The sequence below is a fragment of the Salmo trutta genome, chromosome 37 (genome assembly GCF_901001165.1).
Source record: "Salmo trutta chromosome 37, fSalTru1.1, whole genome shotgun sequence".
Classification (NCBI taxonomy): Eukaryota; Metazoa; Chordata; class Actinopteri; order Salmoniformes; family Salmonidae; genus Salmo; species Salmo trutta.
In genome coordinates, this window is record NC_042993.1 from 24316990 (window position 1) to 24342114 (window position 25125).

General features: G+C 41.3%; 2 protein-coding genes, 1 long non-coding RNA gene and 1 pseudogene across 4 annotated transcripts; 1 reads left to right on the forward strand and 3 right to left on the reverse strand.

The window, feature by feature from the left end:
* Positions 1-23: 23 nt before the first annotated feature.
* Positions 24-2818, reverse strand: LOC115176968 (uncharacterized). Its single transcript, XR_003872314.1, has 8 exons — positions 2488-2818; positions 2327-2398; positions 2161-2215; positions 1805-1883; positions 1543-1653; positions 1278-1383; positions 1054-1092; positions 24-904 (listed from the first exon to the last, which is right to left on the reverse strand). It is a non-coding gene; the product is annotated as an uncharacterized LOC115176968 (long non-coding RNA).
* A 742-nt stretch (positions 2819-3560) lies between these two features.
* Positions 3561-10033, reverse strand: LOC115176965 (serine/threonine-protein kinase Nek10-like; annotated as a pseudogene).
* A 1120-nt stretch (positions 10034-11153) lies between these two features.
* On the forward strand, positions 11154-23048 carry LOC115176964 (septin-7). Of its 2 annotated transcripts, XM_029737385.1 has the most exons (15): positions 11155-11303; positions 12844-12845; positions 12995-13097; positions 15141-15247; positions 17165-17265; positions 17435-17569; positions 18299-18416; positions 18680-18772; positions 19224-19320; positions 19434-19485; positions 19639-19767; positions 20626-20646; positions 21277-21412; positions 21714-21856; positions 22081-23048. In XM_029737385.1, the coding sequence occupies exons 1-15, from the start codon at positions 11264-11266 to the stop codon at positions 22118-22120; spliced, it is 1317 nt and encodes a 438-aa protein (XP_029593245.1). In that variant the 5' UTR covers positions 11155-11263; the 3' UTR covers positions 22121-23048. The 2 variants fall into 2 exon arrangements, with proteins under 2 accessions (XP_029593246.1, XP_029593245.1); XM_029737386.1 differs by lacking the exon at positions 20626-20646 and having other exon boundaries at positions 11154-11303.
* Positions 22792-24687, reverse strand: LOC115176967 (protachykinin-like). The gene is made up of 5 exons (XM_029737387.1): positions 24425-24687; positions 24064-24166; positions 23940-23963; positions 23605-23661; positions 22792-23522 (listed from the first exon to the last, which is right to left on the reverse strand). The coding sequence occupies exons 1-5, from the start codon at positions 24524-24526 to the stop codon at positions 23512-23514; spliced, it is 297 nt and encodes a 98-aa protein (XP_029593247.1). The 5' UTR covers positions 24527-24687; the 3' UTR covers positions 22792-23511.
* Positions 24688-25125: the final 438 nt, after the last annotated feature.

Here is a 25125-nt window from a genome sequence, read left to right on the forward strand (position 1 = left end):
AATCTAAAGCCAGACATACAAAACAGGATTCTCCACAGCAATAGATTTATTTCCCATGTAATGGAAATACATGCAAGAGTTTCTATTAACACACAGACCTGAGTACACGAATACCTGTCTGTTAAAAGTTAAACATAGGTAGAAAGTGCATCAAGCTTCACCTGAGATTTCCTCAAAGCATAGCTGTTGAGAAACAAATTAAAATGTACAATTAATAACATTTAACATAGAATGTCATCTGGAAGTAGACTACTTAACTGTGCAAAAGTCCTCAACAACAACAAACGAGTCATTGTATAGAGACATTAGGAACATGCCGTCTGATGTGCAATTCTGCAATTTAATACTAGAGATAAAGCAGTAAAATCCTTATCCCGAGTCTACTTAGAGTTAAAGTGTAACCTGAGAGAGAGAGATCACAAAATAATCACAGAACAGCACTCCACTGAGAAAGACCCTAGAAACTATAGTTGTGTACATATGATCAATGCATGAGTACATTATTTCAGTGCAAACACAAAGAGGAAAAACTCCAAGTAACCATACAGCTTCAATGTCTTTGGCCATAAATAGTCTAATATGCATATGTGATAGAGAAGTATGACTGCTTTCTTTGACCCGAAATCAGTACTCTGACCCTATTTGTCTCTGTTTGAGCCTGTCGTGAAACACTTCCCCTTTATGCAGACTGTGTATCATTGATCTACTTCCTTCACAAGGTAATCAGCCTCTCAAAGAAATGTAGTGCTAGCCCATTTCGACAGTGTGACTGGAAAACACTAGCAAATGCTAATAAAGACATGATATATAAGGATGGAGGTCACTTGTTTGTCCCTGTTGCACCCTGGTCATTCGTCATTGCGTTGTAGTATCCATTCTCCTCCAGAACCTCCTCTATAATGGCCTGAAAGGAAACATCACTTATAGCATTCATATTTCCAGTTTCTCCATTTCAGCCAGACATAGACCTCCACATGTCCAGAAATATGTCAACTTCAACAGGCTAACTTACTGTATTTATTTCTATACATTAAAACAATCCCAGATACTAACCTGCATCTGCTCATAGCTGATTCCCATTTTCCATATCACCTGTAGCACAAAGTTAGACTTGTTAGCAGATCAATGTTAGGCTTCTAAACACGTAGACAGAGTTATAGCAACCCCCATGGGAGACAACGTGAGTACACAACAATCATCATGTAGCTGTGGCTCTTGCCTCAGTACTGTTAGATTGCTATGTTAACCAGTATGCACTAGCACTGAGGTTAGCATACCTTGCTTGGCAGCACCTAGATGGTCTCCTCCAAAAGACTGGACCAGAGACCACCAGTCTGAGCTGGCAGAGTCTGACACCATTAGCTCTGGAGACCCCTGGAGCAGCTGGAAACAAAATGGAGATCAACACATACGGATTTAACCCATTAGATGAACTAGACCGGTATATAGGCTTACAATGCCACTCTAACTACCGCAGTGCAACTCCATAGTTGAGTCAGACCGCTCTAACGTTGTTGTAAGTTTCTGGTGTCTTGTACTTACCTTGTTAAGCTCCACCTTGAGACTGTAGGGACTGCTTCCGTAGTGGAACGGGGAGTTTTTGAATCTCTCAATCGCCCGCCGTTTGATACTGTGCTGAAGAGCTGGGGGAAGCTGAACATAAAATGGTTAAAAACAGTACGATTTTAAATATAATGGTTCAAATGTCTAGACATACTGTATACACCAACCAACTGGTACATAGTTCTCATTATATTACCGGAACTCTAAATCAAATGAAAATCTAAAGTACATATAGACTTACCTGAGTGATACCAGGAGTTTTTGGATGGGATCATCGATCTGCCGAACCTTCCTCTGAGATACACAGATTCCTGCTGATGCTATGAAACCCACATGTTTATCAGTTGAGTTGAACCCATTTAACCAAAGAGTTAAAGGAGGAAGCAGAACATCCTTCAAAATGACCCAATTTAGCTGGTCGAGGTTTTGGCTTCGGAACAGCAAACTCACCATTGAGGCAAACAGGATGGTTATTTTATCACTTGACTGACAAACTGTCATGACACAAACACTATAGGCACTCTTCAGATGAAATGATGATATGGGTAATATTCAACAACATATAATATATCAGAGTATGATCATATATAGACTCACCCAGCTAAGTTTGGTTCATCTGCCACAGAAGCACTGATGCTGCTCTTTACCGGCCCTTTAACAATAACAAAGATCAATTGATTCCAATCCAAACATTACACTTGGGAATACTCCTAGTAGTTGAAAGATCTAAATTCAAGTGAGCATTTTGAATTCAAGTGCTCACCAGTGTCTTTATAACCCGAGGCAGTGGAGATGTTGGTATGAGAGGGATTGAGATCTCCATCGGAGCCATTATCTATATAAACACATGGAGCATAATCAACATGGTAGCAAATGTTTTATGAGAAACATTAATTATGCCCATATAATCCAGGGAAGATTTACCTTGGCTGTGTATTTTTTTGCTTTGGTTTGAGCTGTGGCCTAAAGAGAAGTATGGTACCATGGACTCGTCAGTCCTACTAGTGTTTTTTTCCTGGTCTTTAGAGGAGTGGCAGCAGCTGCCCCTGCCCCGATGGCTCTCCAGGAAGTACTTCTGTGCTCGCTTCCTGTCTCGCTCCGCCCTCCTCTCCAAAGCATTCTGGGAGGTGTACAAGCTGTCCACAAACCTCATCATGACGTCAGACATCTTGACTTCCACGATGTCTGGAAGCAAGTCTGCGTTGGTTGTCAGGCACCTGAGGGGTATTATGGGAGTTATTTAGGTAGTAATCAGATAATGTAGCATCTTATCAAGCACTGTCCATCATTGATTTGTGTGATGCAATGAGAGCTCTTTGCTATCCACATCAAAAATATTTCAGTGAAACATAAATGAATTCACTTTAACATCTTACCACTTAATCATGTCTGTGACTCTCTCTGAGGAAAGGCCTTGCTTCACTGGTTCATAGACTGCCTCCACAATCAACCCACACAAACCACAGTTTAGCAACAATAGCCTTAGGTACATAGAGAACCTATGTGAGTAGTGTGTGTATGTGCGTTTGTGTGTTAGGCTTCAGTGTGGCCATCTGGTAGAGGATACATCCGCTAGCCCAGACATCAGCCTTCTCCCCATACGGCTCATTCTTCACTATCTCTGGACTACACTCACACATATACACACACACACACACACACAAAAAGGGGCAGTTGTAGAGATCATTCAAATGATATTGGAGTGTCAGTCCTGAAGCTTGCTATAGGCAGTCGTACCTTAGAGACGACCTACTTTCTCATCAGAACAGATCTACCTGAAATCTCCCGAGTACGAGTAACTATTATACACATAACTCACCAGGAGTACAGTATGGTCCCAACCACTGATGTTAGCTTGCTGTTCTCCTGTTTCTGTTTAGCCAGCTGAAATGGATTCAGGTCAAATGTTTTACCGACACGTATACCTTCAGGCATAAGGACATGATGTACGTAAAATTAATGAGAAGTGGTTTGCTGAAGAATTTGACTCGTTCACGTTTACGTGTCCCTCTAGTTTTAGTAGGAGATGCCATGAGGAGAGAGAAATAGAGCATGAAAAGGACAACTGGGATTGACTGACTGATAGTGACTTTATAGTGACTTTGTCCCTCTCTCCCAGCATGACGTTATTAGGAGTGAGGTGGACGATCCTCTTCTCCTTGTGCAGGTACCTTAAAGCCAGACACATCTGAGGAATTTCATCGGGAGAAAAAAAAACAACATCATAGTATTGATTCATTCATTCCTTCATAGTAATTATCCAAGAGAGAATTCACGGTCACAGTAGCTTTGTTGTCAGTGCAAAGCAATGGAGGCCGATACTTACCTGGATGAATCTGTTCCAAAGTCTCTCTGTGAATTGCTGCTCCTTCTCTTTCAGAGTTGAAATGATCCCAGAGGGGAACACCTTCTATCAACTCCACGACAATGTACAGCCTGTCACCTACAACAGTGTTCATAGCCATTTATAAAGCTGATATCTTAATAATGTCAACTCAATATAGTGGTGTGTCTGGTACTTACCTTCCAAGAATGTCTTGTAATATTTCACAGCATTTGGATGGGTCATTTTCAGGGAACAGAGGAAAAAGTGCTCATCATTCAAAAATAGGTACTGACTGGGGTGTTGTAGGTAATACTGTATATAACCACATGGTAGAATATCAACAAACAAAAGCTATGTGTGAGACATGAACTACTGTATCTGGCCGATAGTAAACCAATGCTAACCTGTTCCTTAATGATGGTGAGCTCAGACACGATCTTCTCCACGTTGCTGTCTCTGGACTTCTTATCTTTGCCAAAGGCAGGGTTGTGGAGATACACTTCCTTCAGAGCCAGAAGGTTCTGTCCACTCTGTTTCCTCACCTCTCAGCACAACCACACACAACAATCAAAACCAAACAGGTAGAAAATATATATGTGGTTTGGTAGGAAGAATGCCCCTCTCCCCACAGGTGTTATTACTACCTCTGAGGGTTTATAGCTTGAGGTGGTCACCTCATACAAGTACTTGGGAATATGGCTAGACAGTGCACTGTCCTTCTCTCAGCACATATCAAAGCTGCAGGCTAAAGTTAAATCTAGACTTGGTTTCCTCTATCGTAATCGCTCCTCTTTCACCCCAGCTGTCAAACTAACCCTGATTCAGATGACCATCCTACCCATGCTAGATTACGGAGACGTAATTTATAGACAGGTAAGGGTGCTCACGAGCGGCTAGATGTTCTTTACCATTCGGCCATCAGATTTGCCACCAATGCTCCTTATATGACACATCACTGCACTCTATACTCCTCTGTAAACTGGTCATCTCTGTATACTTGTCGCAAGACCCACTGGTTGATGCTTATTTATAAAACCCTCTTAGGCCTCATTCCCGCCTATCTGAGATATCTACTGCAGCCCTCATCCTCCACATATAACACCCGTTCTGCCAGTCACATTCTGTTAAAGGTCCCCAAAGCACACACATCCCTGGGTCGCTCCTCTTTTCAGTTCGCTGCAGCAAGCGACTGGAACGAGCTGCAACAAACACTCAAAATGGACAGTTTTATCTCAATCTCTTCATTCAAAGACTCAATCATGGAAACTCTTACTGACAGTTGTGGCTGCTTTGCGTGATGTATTGTTGTCTCTACCTTCTTGCCCTTTGTGCTGTTGTCTGTGCCCAATAATGTTTGTACCATGTTTTGTGCTGCTACCATGTTGTGTTGCTACCATGCTGTGTTGTCATGTGTTGCTGCCTTGCTATGTTGTTGTCTTAGGTCTCTCTTCATGTAGTTTTGTGTGTTGTCTCTCTTGTTGTGATGTGTGTTTTGTCCTATATTTATAATCTCAAGCTCCCGTCCCCGCAGGAGGCCTTTTGCCTTTTGGTAGTCCGTCATTGTATATAAGAATTTGTTCTTAACTGACTTGCCTAGTTAAATAAAGGTTAAACAAAAAAAATCTAAAAATAAAAAAATATTAGTGCCAAAATACATTTTAGATTCAATTTCTTTTGGCACTAAAATCACTCCATAGTCATGCCAAATTGTACAAATTCAAACTCAAGCATGCAGAGCTAGCTAAATTCTAGTGATTGCAATTCATGATCATGAGTCCTTGAAATCCAAGCACAATCAGACATGCCACATCAATCACAACCACATTGTAATGGCTGTCATGTGTCCACTTCTTACAGGCACGTTAAGGTTGGCACTGATGAAAGAGCCTCCCGCTGAGCCAATCTTGAACACACTGCAGAAGGCCCCGGTGCCTAGATGGTCCAGTATGGAGTAGCCATTGATCACTCTCAGAGGAGGGTGGTTCTGGTCGACAGTATCAATACTCTCCCTCAGACTGTCCAATTCCTCCTTCTAAAGGCAAGCCAGCACACGCCAGTAAACAATCCTCACAGAGTGGAGTAGGGTAGTAATGGCAGCAGAGAACAAGTAATGAAAATAGTCAATTCATCATTATTATGATTATACAGGGCTTTACATTACAATCTAAATGTATTTAACAGGTAAAAGGAGACAGGAGAAGGCCCTTGAATGTACAGCTAACTGCCAAAATAATGAAAACACTTGAGTAAATGAGGAATAAAAAGTATATTGAAAGCAGGTGCTTCCTCAATATTGTTCCAGACACTTGTAGAATCTATGCCAAGATGCATTGAAGCTGTTTTGGCTTGTGGTGGCCCAACAACCTTTTAAGACGCTATATGTTGGTGTTTACCTATATGTTACATATAGTCGTTTGTACAGTATAGTAGTTGTCTCACCGTGTAGACAGTGATGTCTCTCACATAATGTCCAACATCAATGAACATCTCAAATAAATATGTAGGAAAGAGCCTGAAACAGAAAATTATTTTCATACATTTTCTGAAAGGAAAGAATATGTACATTGACTTTAAGAAACAATGTCTTATGTCATCACCTTTTAAACAGATGTCGGTTACATTCCATGCTGAAGAGGAAACGTAGGGTCCGAAATGCATAGCACTGTCAACATCAACAATAACATAATTACTATCATTGCAGTATAAGGACAAACATGACATGATAATTGTAATTACACCATTATGGTACGCATGTTTAATACCTGTAGGGATATTGTTTTTGGTCCATTGAGAAAGCTTCGTGGCAGAATCAATTTCGTTATTACATAGACCCCATTCTCCTGACGAAGCAAAGAGAATGCATTTCAAAAATGTCCTTTCCACTAACACAATTCTGAATCAATATCATAGTCCTATATATTGCCCAGTTCACTGACCATTCTAATGGCAGCCGACACTCTGTTTCTGTTTGTGGGTAGGTGCCCTTACCTGAACCACCTGATGTGCAGTGGTGTCATCCAAAACGAGCTCAGTCAGAGCCGCACAGCATGCTGCAATAAAGACAGACATTTACATAAGATTATGTTGAACGTAGATCAATCTGTATGATCTATAGTCAACATGTCCAGTGTATGTTCATACCTGACTGTAGAGACATGGTGTCGTCCACAACCTCCTGTGGACTGAGCTCCTCACTGACGTACTGTCTCTGGATGCGTCCCGCTGCATTGGCGCTGCAGAGGGCCTCGATAGAGGAGCGGTCCGAAACGTATGCCCGCTCACTGGAACAGACAACATACAGTACATTATAGAACCTACTGGTCTGGGTTGCATACCGCTTTTTCATCAACTGAATTTTCTCATGGTTATAATATGCACTAACCAATGTTTCAACCACTGTCTCTGACCCACTAAACTCTTGAGTAACTCTTGATTAATATATGTTCTAAAGTTTAAAATGCTATTTTTATCAAGGCACAAGGCGAGACCCAAATGCAGACACAGGAGGCAGATGGTTGGAGTCTTACAATGTTTAATAATCCAAAGGGGTAGGCAAGAGAATGGTCGTGGACAGGCAAAAAGGTCAAAACCAGATCAGAGTCCAGGAGGTACAAAGAGGCAGACAGGCTCGTGGTTAAGGCAGGCAGAATGATCAGGCAGGCGGGTACAAAGTCCAGAAACAGGCAAGGGTCAAAACCGGGAGGACTAGAAAAAGGAGAACAGCAAAAGGAGTACGGGAAAAACACGCTGGTTGACTTGACTAAACATAAAAGACAAACTGGCACAGAGAAACAGGAAAAACAGGGATAAATACACTGGAGAAAATAAGCGACACCTGGAGGGGGTGGAGACAATCACAGGAACAGGTGAAACAGAGACATGGCGTGACATTTTTAGCCTGACCAGAGGTTGCATACCATTTTCTCATAATCACAATTTTCCCAAGGTTATAATATGCACTAACCTAGGCCTCACCCAATATACTGCATTTGACCCAGTGAACTCCTGAGTAGTCTATGCTCTCCATTAACTTTTATGATACTTCTTTAGTCTATCCAGAGGTAGCCTCTCACCTGTTGAGGATGTGGAGCAGCTGTTGCACCCCTCCCCAGGTGCGTATCTCGGCGCTGGTGTCTGGCTCCTCACACAGCTGGACCAGGACCCACATTACGCTCCACATCAGCTTCAGGTGCTCCCCGTGCAGCAGGCTGAGCAGCACCGGCAGGCCCTCACACTCCCTCACCTGCTCCCGCACCTACAGCACCGGGGAAAGCAGCCGCAGCAAGTCTGCACTCATCCTGAAAGGGACACAAAGAAAAATGGATATGCAAAACACATATCAAAGCAAGACATTGGAAAGTGCATCTTATTGCTACTGATATAGTCCTGCTGTTGATGGGGGTGTAAGGCGAACTGTTATTTTGAAGCAACTTTGTTGCGCAAAGATGAACGCATAGAGTGTGACTGATTAGGGAGGTAGGCACTGTACCTTTTGGACAGTAAGTCATAATCTTGTAGTATAACAAGAAGGTTCTCCACGATTGACAACTCTCCTATCTTCTCCTTGCATTCTGAACAAGGGGATAGATCAAGTGATGTATTTAAGTGTTAGCTACAGTGTATGCTCTTACTAAAAGGTATGCATGATGTCCCAAGGTCCCTTTATAAGAGCAGTTACCTCTCAGCCAATAAGGTGAGTGCCAGGAGGGAACCTAGTAACACACTGCTATCGCGTGTTGATTGGAGCTTTACCAGTGTCTGAGCATGAGCATGAAATCTTATATCATTATATGCTCATTAGTTACTACTTTCCCAGACAGAAAAAAACCTATCCACAAGTAATGAGGATCAGACATTGGACTAACAGTCAGTTAGGAGTACAGTTCTTTATTTAACACAATCCTACAGTATATTGTATGAGGCAGTGCAATTTTTACAATTGTTTACCTTATGAGCTCCACTCTCAATAACCCATTGCCTTTGGTCCTCCACTGCAGACAGTTTCTGAAACATATCTATTCAGGAATGAAGAGACAAGGAATGATAAGGAAGGACATTGAGGGAAATACAGGCTACTTTTTGTGGGGATTTTATAACTCACATGTCATAGTGACCAACTTCTCCATGGCAAATGTCTGCTTTCCACACTCCACATAACTGCTGCACATCAACTCCATGTACTGGAGAGGGAGTGAGCGGGATAGAAAGCGGCAACTATAAAAAGCAACACAGGACTGTCAGACTAGAATGTTTTTTAAATAGATTTAAAGTACATTTACCCTTGCGAGAAGATCAACAGCTTGGAGTTGATGAAAAACTCTCTGAAAAGAGAGGGTATGAAGAGAATAAAAAATATACCTGAATTCAGAGTGTTGAATTGTCCTGCTTGCTTGTCAGGTTTTTGTCAACAAGTCATAAAAGAAAGGCAGCACAAGTCATATCTATTTTACATCATATGAAGTTGAAGGAAGAAAAGGCCCATCATTTGTTTTACATGATAAAGGAGTTCTCTTATAAGCAATCGTAGACAGATGAGCACTCTAAGGACAGACTCAGGTGGTGCATGGTTGACCCAGTCACTACAAAGGCAGTACACACACAACTGAGCAACTTTCAAGACCTTCATCAACAACATCAGCTGCACAAAAATTGCTGAAACCGTATGAGACTACCTGCACAGCCTGTTCTTGACCAAAGAGGTAAGGATCTCCAAAAATAGCTTATGTAGAGGATGACTGTTGAAACAATGTTGATTTCTGTATGTTGCACTGTTAGAAGGAAAGATGTGTAAGAAAAGTGAATTATGTGATCAATCATATTTAAGGAATCATAAATGCATTATTTAGGGATATACCTGAATTTCTCCAGCTCAGGATCTTCAGTCCTATTTTTGCTGACATTATTTAGCTGGAGAGTGGTCTGGGATCTTCCTCCACTGTTGCGGACCTTACATGACTGTCTCAATGCTGCCACCTGGAATGTCAGGCAGACAATCCTGATCACATAATACTGTACAACACAAAATAGAGGGTTTGACATTCATATGAATTGACATGTCCTTACCTGGTGTCTGTGAGCATTAGTTTCAAGCAGGGACAGAAGTTTCCTGAGATCATGTGATTCCCTAAAAATGTTACCTTTTGGTGAATCCTTTTATTCCAGTCAAAACAGGATATTAGTTGTGTGCGAATATTTTAGTTGAAAATGTCCTAAAAAAAGTAGGCCTATTTTGACATTATGCATGTGCAGTATCTGAATTGACTGAAACTGAAATTACTTCAATACGACTTACTTGTTGTCTGGTCCCTTTAACTTCTGGAGTAGTTTGTCTTCTCACCTTTTTAACTGGGCTGGGCATTACACAAACTCCCTTCTGCTTCCATGGGTCATACCTGAGGTTCAACTTCCGATAATTGACACAATATAATAATGCATTCAATCTCATGGCATTTGGTACATTGCAACTGCTCTCAATATACAAATAAACATAGTCTGTTTTGAAAACATTAGCCTAGCTACTGTAACACTGAACAACAACAGGTGCGACATAGTTCGGGAATAATGCACCCATCCACTACAAGGGAACACAAGACAAAGGAGAAACGTGTTTCCTTTGAGCCACTGAGTATTCCCTTACCCTCCTTCACCATGGCAAATATGTAGGATACACCTGTTATTTTATTACTCTTTTCAAGCTTGTTTTCTCCTTCAATGATGCAGTTTATTCATGGACATATTATGGGAAAGTATGTGCCCGAATTGGAAAAGGTCATACTGAATTTGATGATAGTTTTAACCAATAGGAGGAAGCAACATTATTATGTGGTAGTTTCTATGGATACAACTGACGCCTTTTCGCATTCCGTCACCAGATAATTTTGTCTTTGGAATGTAGTTGTTTGTTGTTCCCCTGTTATTATAGCTCACTGGTTGTTCCAGTTTCACCAAGTGCATAAATAAACATATTAATACTAAATAACTGTATTTAACAAGTAGGTTTATAGCTCTTATTTTGATTAATATTTATTTTTCATAAACTACTAACCTGAGTGCATCTATCTATATGCAAAATAAACTTTCGATTTTGGAAAGTTAAGTAGATGCAGAGTTTCTGTCAGGTTTCTGTTGATGGAAAATAAATCAAATTAAAACAGAGATTCTCTTTAGCAAAAATGTAATATTGTTGTCGCGATAGCATGTGGATAACTCAGGCAATGAACAAACTACCGCGAGATATTTGGTCCTTAATTTTTGCTATTCATAATCTCAGTACGCATTGTATCTGGCGTACTCTCCGTCGTTCAGGTGTGAAATTACGTCGGCCATAGTACGTAGGTATGCGCTAGTGGTAAGAAGCGGAATGTCGGGTTGTGAATGATCGGTTTCAGAGCGGCAGCGAACGTCAACATTATGGGTGAGCCTACTTACTGTATCAAAAATGTCCTAAAACTGCTTTGGAAATTACATGTATAGCTTGTTGTATCAGAATGGCTATTTTAAAGTAATGGTTGTTCGTGGCTTTCTAGTTGTCTGAGTAACCAACGCCCAGTCGTCCCCCCACCAGTTGTTGGATGAGTTGCTAGTTTAGCTAGCAGGTTAGCGTTAGCTAAGGCATTTCCTGTGTAGTTATTTTCTACCTCGTCACTAATTACTTTCCTAAATGTTTACCTACCTAGTGGTTCATTCCAAAAGCGAATGTCTTATTTTATGTATCTGGTGTGTGTTAAGTAAACTCCATCGAGGTAACGCTAGCTAGCTTTTTTTGTGTGTGGCGATAACGTCATGTTCACCACCTAACGTTAGCCAGCTGGCTTGCTAGCCTACGATTCAGAAAATGCTAACGCCAAGTCCTTACCCTTAAATTGTTGTCCCAGTATTCATCAAGCAAGCCATTGTTTATTGTTAATGGTTAGCTAGCGAAACAATAATGTCAAGCAATGTATTTACTTCCAGCTATTTCAAACACCTTGATTTCCCCATGAGTTCGGCACTGAAAAATAGATTGAAGTGTGTGTGTGACACCCTATAGTGTCGAAAACAGCAAGCCAGTTCTGATAATCTGAGGGAAGGGGACAGATGAGGATCAACACTCGCTCAAGCCAACACAGTTAGATTCTCAGACCTTGGATAGATCTAAGGACAAGTCAAGTGTGAAGATGGGGTATCTTTGGGTGTCTGCCTTTTGAAATTGGTTTGGGGTAGGACCAAGTGAAAGTGAGTCAGGTTTTTATTAAAGAAGGCCTATTAAATTGTGATGAAGATACACATTTTTCTCATGCAGTCATGAGTGTACACCTCTCACCACTTCCTTCAGTTGACCCGCAAACTGAAACGGAAACCACACTAGCTAGCATAATCGTGAAGAAGGATTTGTTACATTTTCCATGTAAAGCAGTGGATGCTGTGGGAGGACGGGCTCATTGTGATTGCTGGAATGGAATATATGGAACAGTATCAAACACATGGAAACAAGTTTGACACCGTTTCTTTTATTCTATCCATTACAATGAGCCTGTCCTCCTATAGCTCCTCCCACCAGCCTCCACTGGTGTACAGATATTGATCTCACTCATATGATGCATTGAACGTTTCTTGCATGGACATAAAGAAGACATACAATTTGAACGATAATTTCGCACAGACATAGGCTTTCAATTGAAAACATTTGAACAACAGTCCAAGGCTAAGGGCATCAACCGAGATTGGACTCCGTTATACCCCATGGTGAAGCCAACAACAGTGAATAACATTATCATACTATCCAAAACTCTGGGATGTTATGCTTGCTAGCCTAAGCACATGTTATTTATCCCCAGGTTTTCTAGTTTGTGAAATTTATTCTGTTAACAGAATTCTTTGTTAGGGTTATTGCTGATATTGACTGTCGCGTGTGTTCTCTCCTCTGGCTCTTACCTCACGTTGGACCACATCGCATGATTATTTCCATAAAACAGCTGTAAGTATGGATGGATTAGTCAGTTAGGCCAATGTTTATTTGCCTGCTTATCAGAATTACTTTCTCCTGATTTTTAAAGTAACCGAGGCCTGTTACATAACATTGCAAAAGCTGTGGTGGTGATGTTGTGCTCGTATGTTACTTTCCAGCAACAAAAGAATCTGGAGGGGTATGTGGGCTTTGCTAGCCTTCCCAATCAAGTGTACAGAAAATCAGTGAAGAGAGGCTTTGAATTCACCCTGATGGTTGTGGGTAAGAAAATGCTATTCATATATTGAGGTCATAGTTCAACCGAGTCATGTTTTCAGTCATTTCAGTTTGCACAATACAGTTGACCAGGTAAGGCTGTATATGGTAAGTTAAATTTGTAGACAGGAATGTGTGTGTGACCACAGTTATGTGCAAGCAAAGTGTGTGTGTGTGGTTAGCCTCCTCTCAGTCAACCTCTCTCATTTGACTTTTTTTCACATCCGCCTACCTATTAAAATAGCATTGATTTATTAAAAATTGCGCAGTATTATCAAAAATACAAGAGTGCCGTTGAAGTACTTGGATGCGGTCGTTGAACTCGGCCAGGACCTTCATTTGCTAATCAGTCACTGTTTGGAGGGAAAATGTTTCTTTGGGTCAAACCATTTCCTGTGGTCGGCATAGCAGAATTTCTCCCTCACTGCTAAGAATAGTTCGTCTCGCATTTCATCTCAACAGCAGCCTCTTTCTGAGCCAGTCATGGGTTTGTCATTGATCAATTTTAAGAAGTTAGAAGACAAGTGTTGCCTATCTAAACATGCCTGCCTTGCAAGGCACTCGCACGCAACAGGGTTCCTCTTAAACAAGTCACCATGATTTACCCTGCTGTATAAAATGTCCTTTAAAGGCAGTGTGTTGGATGGTGCCCAAGTTGGCTGTTGGGGCCCAAAAATGCCTTGAAGATTTCGCCAGCCTGATTGCTGCAATAAGAATAATAATACGATTTTTAAAGTCCTATTTTTGTGAATGCAAACGCATCACAAACGATGCACACTTTGCATATGTGAAACAGGCTAGTTCATATCAACACCAGTGTTTTCCAGGTAACAGAACAGGTTGGCGTGCTGCGCTCCGCGAGGCATAGTGTGCTGTGCCAGTCACTGCTGATAATGCCAGCCCTTTCTCACACTACCAGTGACATGGGCTCATAGCTCCTCAAGACTGGGTAGAGGAGCTGGCTCTGCCTACTGCTGAGGCAGTGTGTTTATAACAGTGTACAAGACGGATATTGCTGAATTAGCAAACAGTCAAACTATCAACCACTTAATTTTTTGCTCAAGATTCTGTATTAAATGTATACAAAATCCACAGCAAAAAATGAAATGGTTGATAGTTTGACTGTTTGCTAATTCAGCAATATCAGTCTTGTACACTGTTATAAACACACTGCCTCAGCAGTAGGCAGAGCCAGCTCCTCTACCCAGTCTTGAGGAGCTATGAGCCCATGTCACTGGTAGTGTGAGAAAGGGCTGGCATTATCAGCAGTGACTGGCACAGCACACTATGCCTCGCGGAGCGCAGCACGCCAACCTGTTCTGTTACCTGGAAAACACTGGTGTTGATATGAACTAGCCGTTCATACTCGTAGGAGTTTGAAGATGGGCATTGAAATGCACGTTGTCAAGTGCAATCACTCAACACAGAAATGGTAGCTCTCAACTCCCAATACTGTAGCCTGTAAACAGCAGCTCGATCGAGGTCAGTGCCAGTGGTCATTTCCACTGCGTTAATGATTCCATTCACCAGGAGCATGGAGACCAGGCACACAATGGCTAGCCACGCTGGAGAAACGGGACCACACAGCCGGCATAAGGCATTCTCTAGCCACGTTCAGACTAGGAGCTGTTGTCCTAGCCCTTTACACAATCATTCAGATGGATGGTCGTCTTGGACAAATGTCAATGGCCCTCAAAGACGTGACCTTTGATGGGATTTATTGGCTGGGCTTTATTCGATGCTTCTACAGTACCATGGGATGCCTCTAAAGTTGCATGAATGGCTATCACACAGTGGGATGTACCTGCTTTCAACATGTATGGTTAGCTGTATATGTCAGTGTTCCCTTATATCTTTAAATGTTGTGTTCTTGCTGGTATAGCTACGTGTTATACTGTGCACACTAGGCCTGTATGTTGATTTGAGTTGCATTGATTCCCTCATTTAAAATGACACTGACCCTAATGTAGCAACACTGTCATTAGGCTTTATGATTAAAAAAAGAAATAGATTATTTTTACTGCAACTGTTTTTATTCTTTTTTTCTAGGTGAATCGGGATTGGGCAAGTCCACGTTGATCAACTCGCTGTTCCTAACAGATTTGTACTCGTCAGAATACCCTGGGCCTTCGCACAGAGTCAAAAAGACTGTACAGGTAGTTTAAGACTTCTGTTTAACACTCCTGTATTCTCTTGTTGAATATCCTTCCACTGATGACCATGTTAGTTTGCCTCAGTGTTGATACCTTGGCATTTGAAACACATTCTATAGAGCAGACTAAAGTGTTCATACCCCTTGACTTATTCCACATTTTGTGTTACAGCCTGAATTCAAAATGGATGAAAGCAAAAACAATTCTCACATCTTCCACACAATACCCCATAATGACATTGATTTAACATTTTTGCAAATATATTGAAAATGAAATGCATGTGCATACGTTTTCACACCCCTGAGTCTCAGTCGATACTTTGTAGAAGCACATTTGGCAGCGATTAGAGCTGTGAGTCTTTCTGGGTAAGTCTCCAAGAGCTTTCCATACCTGGATGGTGCAACATTTGCCTTTTTTATCAATGTTTTTTTTCAAGCTCTGTCAAATTGGTTGCTGATCATTACTAGACAACCATTTTCAGGTCTTGCCATAGATTTTCAAGTAGATTTAACTCGGCCACTCGGGAACATTCACTGACTTCTTGGTAAGCAACTCCAGTGTAGATTTGGCCTTGTTTTAGGTTACTGTTCTGCTGAAAGATGAATTCATCTCTGTGTCTGGTGGAAAGCAGACTGAACCAGGTTTGCCTCTAGGATTTTGACTTTGCTTAGCTTTATTCCGTTTCTTTTTTATCCTGAAACATCCCAGTCCTTAATTAACGATTACAAGCATACCCATAACATGATGCAGCTACCACTACGCTTAAAAATATGGAGAGTGGAATTCAGTAATGTATTGGATTTGCCCCAAACATAACACTTTGTATTCAGGACAAAAAGTTACTTGCTTTGCCACATTTTTTTGCAGTATTACTTTAGTGCCTTGTTGCAAACAGGATGCATGTTTTTGAATATTTGTATTCTGTACGTGCTTCCTCTGTCATTTAGGTTAGTGTTGTGGAGTAACTACAATGTTGTTGATCCATCCTCCGTTTTATCCGATCACAGCCATTTTAAATGCTGTAACTGTTTTAAAGTCACCTCTCCGGCAACTGAGTTAGGAAGGACGCCTGTATCATTTTAGTGACTGGGTGTCATGATACAACATCCAAAGTGTATTTAACAACTTCACCATGCTCAAAGGGCTATTGAATGGCTGCTTTTTCTTCTACCCATCTACCAATAGGTGCCCTTTGCGAGGCATTGGAAAACATCCCTGGTCTTTGTGGTTGAATCTGTGTTTGAAATTCACTGCACGATTCAAGACGTTTCAGCTTTTCGTTTATTTAAATCAGTTTGTAAAAACAATTCCAACAACATTATTCCACTTTGACATTATGGGGTATTGTGTGTAGGCTTGTGACCAAAAAAAATCTCAAAATAATTCATTTTAAATTCAGGCTGTAACACAACAAAATGCGGAAAATGGCAAGGGGCGTGAATACTTTCTGAAGGCACTGTATGTCATTTAGTCCAGAAACTTGGTCTCCAAAACCCAATGTTATCTCCACACAGATGCTCGTCTGTTTTTCTGGTTCCTCTGCATAGTTAGGTAATGGCACAGTGTTAGACTGCATGTTGATACATGCAGCTAGAGTCACCCACTGTCCTCAATGTGTGCTACACAATTGGGGACAAGTTGGCTTCCTGAGAGGTTGTTTTGGTCCTCTTCTTTCCCTTCATTGGGATTGGCAATATGCTAATTTCTTCTGTATTGTTGCAAACACTCCCTTGTGGAGACGGGCGTTTTGCTGAACGCACTGGGTCCTGCATTGTTAAACAACCAGAGGTGTAGTGAGTGCTTAATATTCTTACGACAGTTCTTAGGAAAGTTGTATTGTTCACTATCTCACTGTCATACACCAAATATGAACAGCATTTAGACAACTATTGAATGCTAATATAATTCTGTATTTCCCAGGTGGAACAATCCAAAGTGTTAGTAAAGGAAGGTGGTGTCCAGCTCCTGCTCACAATAGTCGACACCCCAGGATTCGGCGACGCTGTGGACAATAGCAACTGGTACCCAAAGTTTGACAACTCCATTTTGGCTCCAATAAATGCATTGATCTTGACCTATTTGACAGCCATTTCAGCTCATTGCTTGCGAACAGGTTTCCAGGAAATAGTGACCATTTTGGTTCAATGTGTGTGGATTTGTTTCCTCCCTGTGGCTGTGTGTACCACGCAGCTGGCAGCCGGTCATTGACCACATAGACAGCAAGTTTGAGGATTTCCTCAACTGTGAGTCGCGGGTGAACAGACGACTGATGCCCGACAGCAGAGTGCAGTGCTGCCTCTACTTCATCGCCCCCTCGGGACACGGGTGAGTCTGGGTGAGAGGGAGAGAGGTCGGACAGTGTGAATGAAGGGGGAGGGCGTCTTGAGATTTACTAAGATTTCACAAGTGTAAAGTAGACTACCCCATATTAAAGATCCCAATCATTTTTGGCTACTGCCTCTTCTAGGCTTTTTTCTCTCTCTTTTAGGGTTGTTTTGCAGTATACATACATAGTTGTGTTTCATATGACTGATAGTGCTAAAGGGCATCGGCTCTCTGTCAGAGAAGGCTGTGTGTGTCGTGGCTGTGAGGTAAATGGGATGTGTGCATGCGTTCACTGTTCATACTCTGTTCTATGGGACATTGTCCTTACAATCCCCCAGTCAGTGTTGAGACAGGCTCTTCGAATGAGCAGCTTATGCTGGCCTCACACACACTGACCCCTCACACGCACACACTCCTCACAGCACCGGCTGATATAGCTCACTTACACTCGAGTGCCTTGCACAGTGACACTGCTAATGAGATACAGCTGGGGAAAGTGTTCTGGGGACACAGACAATAGTTATTTGTGTTGTCATCGTTGATTAAATTAATTGTTTGTTTACACTACTAGAGCTCCATTGCAAAAAAAAAAGTTGTATTAGTTAATAGGTTTAAGGAAAGAAATGTGATCTTGGTGGTTTGCTATGAAAATACTGGACTGAATCTGTCCATCAGTACCCCTACCCCACCATTATGGTATTAATGTTATTATGCCATGTCTCCCTCCAGACTGAAGCCTCTGGATATTGAGTTTATGAAACGGTTGCATGAGAAGGTGAACGTCATCCCACTGATCGCAAAAGCAGACACTCTCACCCCAGAGGAGTGCCAACGGTTCAAGAAGCAGGTCAGTGGGCTCTGTCTGGGGGCTGGGCATCAAGGGTCTACACAGACCAAGACTTGATTGTTGCAGATAGAAAGACTGTTTGGGCAGAATGGGCCGTTTTCCTATTCCACATACTGCTCCGACGATGCCTTGGGAATTTCCTCTGGGTAGTACATTCATACAGTCTGAATGGAGTTGATACCACATGATAAAGAACTGTCCCACATGTCTTTTGGATTGTCATTGGGGTCCTTGTTAATTAAACATACTGAACCTTCCCTCAGATCATGCGGGAAATCTTGGAGCACAAAATCCAGATCTACGAGTTCCCAGAGACGGACGATGAGGAGGAGAACAAACTGGTGAAGAAGATCAAGGTATGACACAAATGTACTGCGAGTAGTTTTAAACACCATGCATGCACCAACGAACTTAGCCATTTAAACTGTGAGGCACTTAGCTACATCAGTCCCGCCTGGATATTGTGATCGCAATTCGTTTTTGCAAAATCAACAATTCCCCGCTTATTGTGCGAGGGCGTGCAAATTACCAGTCACCGCACTATTACCACGTACAACACAACAAAAAAAGAGTGCTGGACATTTTAAACAATAACTCACTTTTACAGCATAAAATGGTTCAATCAAGCAGCACGTCAAACTTTTTTCCAAATTGGTCAAATCATCACAAATTGCCGCGCAAAATGTCTGAATTGCTGCAGCAAAACCAAATATTTTGGCCCACAACTAGCCATCACAAAATTCTGGAAGGGCTGTTGCATACACACACACACTCGTCTCACACGTCTTTGTGTTATTTTGCTTGCAGGACCGTCTGCCCCTGGCCGTGGTGGGTAGTAACACCATCATCGAGGTGAATGGGAAGAGGACCAGAGGACGACAGTATCCATGGGGAGTGGCAGAAGGTACCAGGAATGATGGGAGATGTAGTTTGATCAGAGAAGGAAAATCAGTAAGAGTGGTAAGAGGCTCCTTCTGGAGAGCGGTTTGAATATGTATTGATTGTCTTTCCTTGCAGTTGAGAACGGAGACCACTGTGATTTCACCATCCTACGAGACATGCTCATCAGGTACAGACTCAAAACATGAAGTTACAACAATTGATAGAAAATGGGGAAATGACAATGCATTTTTTTTTTGTAACGTTGTTAACCACATTGACCATAGCCTCAACTTGCTAGGTTTCTAAGACTTGTTTTGTCTGTCTTTCTGTGTGCGTACAGAACCCACATGCAGGACCTGAAGGACGTGACCAATAACGTCCACTATGAGAACTACCGCAGCAGGAAGCTGGCGGCCGTCACCTACAACGGACAGGACAACAACAGGGTCAAGGGTCAACAGTCGACCAAGTGAGTCCAACAGCTACCAACAGTTCTCTATTAGACATAGCCTAACTCTTTGTCAATGATCAAAGGCATATTTTAACCTGACAGATAATCTACTGGACATCTGAGACTTTTGAAATGTTTTATCATATCGATGTGATATTTAGGCTGTATATAAATGGATTTTATTGTCGTAGTGTTCTTGGAGGTATTTTTTTCCCAATATAGGTCCATCATTCCAAAGGCAGGTATTACAGCTTAAGGGGATACTTCGGGATTTTGGCAATGAGGACCTTTATCTACTTCCTCGGAGTCAGATGAACTCTGGGATATCAAGTCTACAGACTTCCAGTCATTGCGCTAAGGCTAGTTAGCAATTGCGCTTACGGTAGTTAGTATTGCGCTAGATAGCAACTTCCTTCATACTGGACACAGAGAGAGACATAAAAATGGCATCCACAAGTTCATCTGACTCTGGGGAAGTAGAAATGGGCATGATTGCCAAAATCCATAACTATCCCTTTAAATTCCACACTGTTGCTCTCTCACACCTAAGACCCTGTTATGTACACCAACCACGCTCAGCATCTTAGCTCTTTACTGAGAGACACCCTCACACACTGCGGTTCCTAACGCACAGCTACGCACCAAACACATGCTACTAATGTAAGGCTACTACTGCACACTACTACTACACACCGTTTCAGGCCTCTTGAAAAGTAGTTTTTGTGAACTTTTCCTTGTTTACCGTGAGAAAGTAGATGTTTCGTTCTTAGTCCATGTTTTTTGTTAGTGCCGTCAGTCCGTTTTATTTTTTTCCGTTGTCGTAGTGCATGATTTCATCACAGCATGCTAAGTGTGTGTGTGTTTCTGTTTTTTTAGACATGACACAGGTGAAGGCATGTAAGTGGTCAATTTATGTTTCCTTAGATCATTTTGTTTTTTAATATACCTTTTCCCTCCCCTGTTTGTGTTCCTTTGTCTGGGTTCTCTTTTCCCAGTTCAGTTTTCTCTCCTTTCTTCCCCTTTATGTCGGACAATGTCTCAAGGAACCCTGTAGATGCCAACATTGAGAAATCAACTGGGAATTGATAAATATGCATATTACATTGCAAATACTTCAAATGTAATTAGCGTAGTTGGACTGGTGGCTTCTTCTCACTTTCAATTGCGTTTACTAACATTTAGCTAAGCTAACGTCCCAAAGCACCACTATTTCACTACAGTTACTCACTAGCCTATGCTAACAGCTTAGCTAACTCTGCTCCGTGATTGCTTGGTGCTGGTCTTTGAGTCCCCTGCTCCAGAGCAAATTGGGTTTCTTCCTCCCTCTGCTTTTCCACACTTCAGTCACCACATTGTTGGGTCCTACCGTTCCTTTCATGCATAGATCCTTGTATGTACCAATTCCCTGCAGGAAAATGGGGGTGGCATTACTGTGCGGATTGTTCCAGTGTGATGGAGGGGGTCGGTGCACTGTAGGACTGGTCTGACTGTTTGTGTGCATATGTGTGTGTGTGTGTGACCCTGCAGGAGCCCCCTGGCTCAGATGGAGGAGGAGCGGAGGGAGCACGTGGCCAAGATGAAGAAGATGGAGATGGAAATGGAACAGGTGTTTGAGATGAAGGTCAAGGAGAAGATCCAGAAGCTGAAAGATTCTGAGGCTGAGGTAACATCAGTCACATTGCCTTACTACGCTACTACTGACCTCTACCGTATGGTTTGACTTCCTGATGCATAAACACTGTCACTTTTTGGTGGGTGTAGATGCGCTGAAAGTCTTAGTGAGTGGGGTGTGTTTAATGATGTGTGTGTAACTTCACTGCCCCTCTCTCTGTTTTACATTTCCAAATGCACACATATTTAACCAGGATAGTCCTCTTAGCAACAATTGTCACTTTTTCAGTGAGTCATAGAGTTGTGATTTTTTTTTCATGCCTTTTCAACAAAAAAAACTGTCTCTTCTGCAGCTCTCGAGGCGTCATGAGCAGATGAAGAAGAATCTGGAGGCCCAGCACAAGGAGCTGGAGGAGAAGAGACGCCAGTTTGAGGATGACCGGGCCAACTGGGAGACCAATCAGCGCCTGGAGCAACAGAGACTGGATGCCTCCAGGTAACACTGTCTGTCACACACCTGAACTGTAGCGGTGACTTAGGTTGTTACTAAAGTAGCTCTATTTATTTTTTGTTGGATAGAGAAAAAAACTAAACTGGACACAAACAACGGTCTGTGCAGAACGTAATACCAGCGTGTCCCACTAGATGTCACTATAATCATCTCAACCACTGTTTGTAAATGTGTCATTTTATTACCTTCTAAACTATTCTCCTCTACAGGACTCTGGAAAAGAACAAAAAGAAGGGGAAGATATTTTAGAGACAGTCTGCAGAAACACCAAGTTGTACTTGTTGCCAACGTTGCCAGCTCGGACATCCGTGTGTGGCACCAAACCAACACCAAAGCTCTTGTACAGCCCAGCTGGGTCTGCATGTACTGTCACAATGACCGGAAGAGAGCTGCCTGTGGACTTCTCCAAGGAATGTGTTTACCTTAATGAAACTTACTGTCTTAGACAGGCCAAACCCATATATAACTGAATACTGCCCCCCCTTCCCCCCCAAGGTTGCATTGTCTATTTAACAACTGATGTCTACCGTTTAATGCAGAGCAACAAAAATAATGAACTGTTGTACAATCATGTTTCAGTGGTTTTATTTGTTTACATGCACAAAAGATCTTCCATGATGTGGAAAAGGCATTTACAAAATCCTTTTTGTTTAGTAAAGTGTAACAGATAAACCTCATACTGAACAGCTCCCCATGCAATGTAGCCTAACACGAAACAACTGTCTCGTTCTCCCAACAGGAGTAATGGGAAATCTACAGGCTAAAATGCACCTTGGGCTTTTTTATGGCTAAAGCTTTTTCCCAAATGTAACGCTTTCTTCTGTTTTTAGCAAATTTCACTAGCCTTGGACCACCATTAACTTCATAAATGTTATATTTCAGTTAGTTTATTTTTATATATACCGAGCCAGCTAAAGTAATGTTTTTTTTGTATGGAGAATTCTTCTGAAGCTTTGACCAGTTTCTGGAGAGGATTGATTGTTTAAAATACATTCAGTAGTCGTACAAAGAGCAAAAAATAAATAAATGAAAGGAATATTTCTGTAACTCCACATGTCATCAGATTATGTGGGGAAAGGAAAGTCAACACCATATTTTGCTTTGGCTATGTACTCATCTGTATTTTTTTTATTTGTATTGTACAAAGTCACTTAATAAACATGTGATAGACTTGCAATGCAATGAATTCTGATAAGAGATGCATGTTGACACTGCATTACTACATTCGGAATACCTATTATGTAGGCCTACTGAAATGTAAAGTTTAATTGTGATACTTATTTTGCTCTGTAGTTTAGTATTAATATGCTTTGCACTGTATCTCCACCTTTATTCAGTGTTTCTCAGTTTAGTGGTTTTACTTTTGATATAAGTATTCTGACACATTACATGCACAATATGAATGTTTTCAGAGCACTAACAGGTTATTTGCCTGAATAGTTTTGACATTTCACACCACAGTAATATGCATAATCCTTAATTTTCTAAAGCAATTTTTGCAAGTACTGTTAATTTGCCGACGCAAGATGTTCTCTCAATTTTACACTTGACTGAAACAATCATGCAAACACATTTTCAGTGCATTCTGGTACACACTTGATTCTTTCAATTGGAAGTTGTATGTAGCTGCTTTAGATCCATTAGAAGGAACCTGCAGGAATAACAGTAATCAACAGTATGTCCTGAGAGAGAAAAAAACTGAGTCATACATACACTAAATGCTGGTATTTTACCTTGTTCCTCTGAGCTCCTTTTACCCATCAGTCCAACAAAAGACTCAAATTTCTGCCCTGGAAAAGAGGTGAGAGTAGGGCTATTTCAGACAGAAGAAAGTATATCTCCCACGGTGATCCCATTTTGACATTACACAGCAGAGTCTCTTGTAGGAATTGTATATGGCATGAGAACAGTTCCACCTTAGTGATTTTCATACCTTCTATCATATGTAATTCTATCATTTAATATGATCTATGTGCCTTGTATCCCATTGATATCTTCATACAAGTAGCCTCTTAAATGCGATTGAAAATAGTAATTGCCAACAATGTCTAATGCATGCAACACTTACTTCTTCTTGTTACCTGGGATTTTGCTGCAAAGAGTGGAAGGGACAAAGCAAAAATACAGATGAGCTTTTATAGAATATATGTCCTTTAAAATATTGAATTATAACTAGTAAGTAGTTAGCATACCAGAGCCTCTTTTCCCCATAAGACCAAAGAATTTGCGTGACTCAGGTTTTCGAGTCATTCTTTTCAGGATTTCTTTATATTGCTCAGATTGTGGCCATTTGCTCTGAATAAATAAAATACACAATTTAGCTTATTCATTTGAATGTAGCCTAGGCTAATCATGAGATGCTTATTATGAAGCCTATCACTGCCCGTGGCTACTTCCTAAATAGTCCACATTTCCAAATGTCCGGGACAGTGCTGAAACATTTATCTTAATATCGACAATGTAGGCTATATTATATATATATATAGCTATAGGCTATATAGCTATAGGCTATATTTCAAACATATTTTTGCCAATTTGAGAGAAGTGTCCTACCGTTTCATTGTCTTCTCTCCAACTGTCATCAAAATAGATTTTTTGGCTGAGGACAGTTGCCAAAACGAAGGAAAATACCATAATGAGTAGAATTATCTTCATTGTTTTAGCAGGTGTGCTGTGCGTATGTTGTTCCTCTTCATGCGTTTATTTTTATTTGATGAGAGTAACTTCACTGATAAAAACAGACTAATGGCCTGAATAAATACAGAATTCCTATAATATCAATAGTTTCAAAGATGCAGCCTGCTGGAATACCCCATGGAGCAAATTTTTACAGAGAGAAGTGCGTCTATCCATTGGCGTGACATTACAATCGTCGCACCTGTGCGCGCCGGCGTTTTTATGCAGAGACAGAGCTGAAGTGGATGTCAATGTCAAGCAGTTTTGTTGTACCATAATTAGGTCATATTATGAGTCAGTAGGTTTGTCTTTGTGTTTTATTTCTGAAGGGGTAAACCACTGTTGCTTCTGTTCAACAGAGGCCTATAATCCAAATGTCTGGAACAAGGCTAGCCTATTTTTGCCAATGTGCTGGGCTCACAATCAATCAATTCCATCCAGAAGTACAACATATACAAGTGACGTCAAAACGTCATATTTAATACATGGCAGCCTATTTATAGCGCTTTTTAAGGACCCAAGGCCGCTTTATATAGTATAACAGGAAACACAAGAAAAGTTAAACAAAAAGTAGGGAG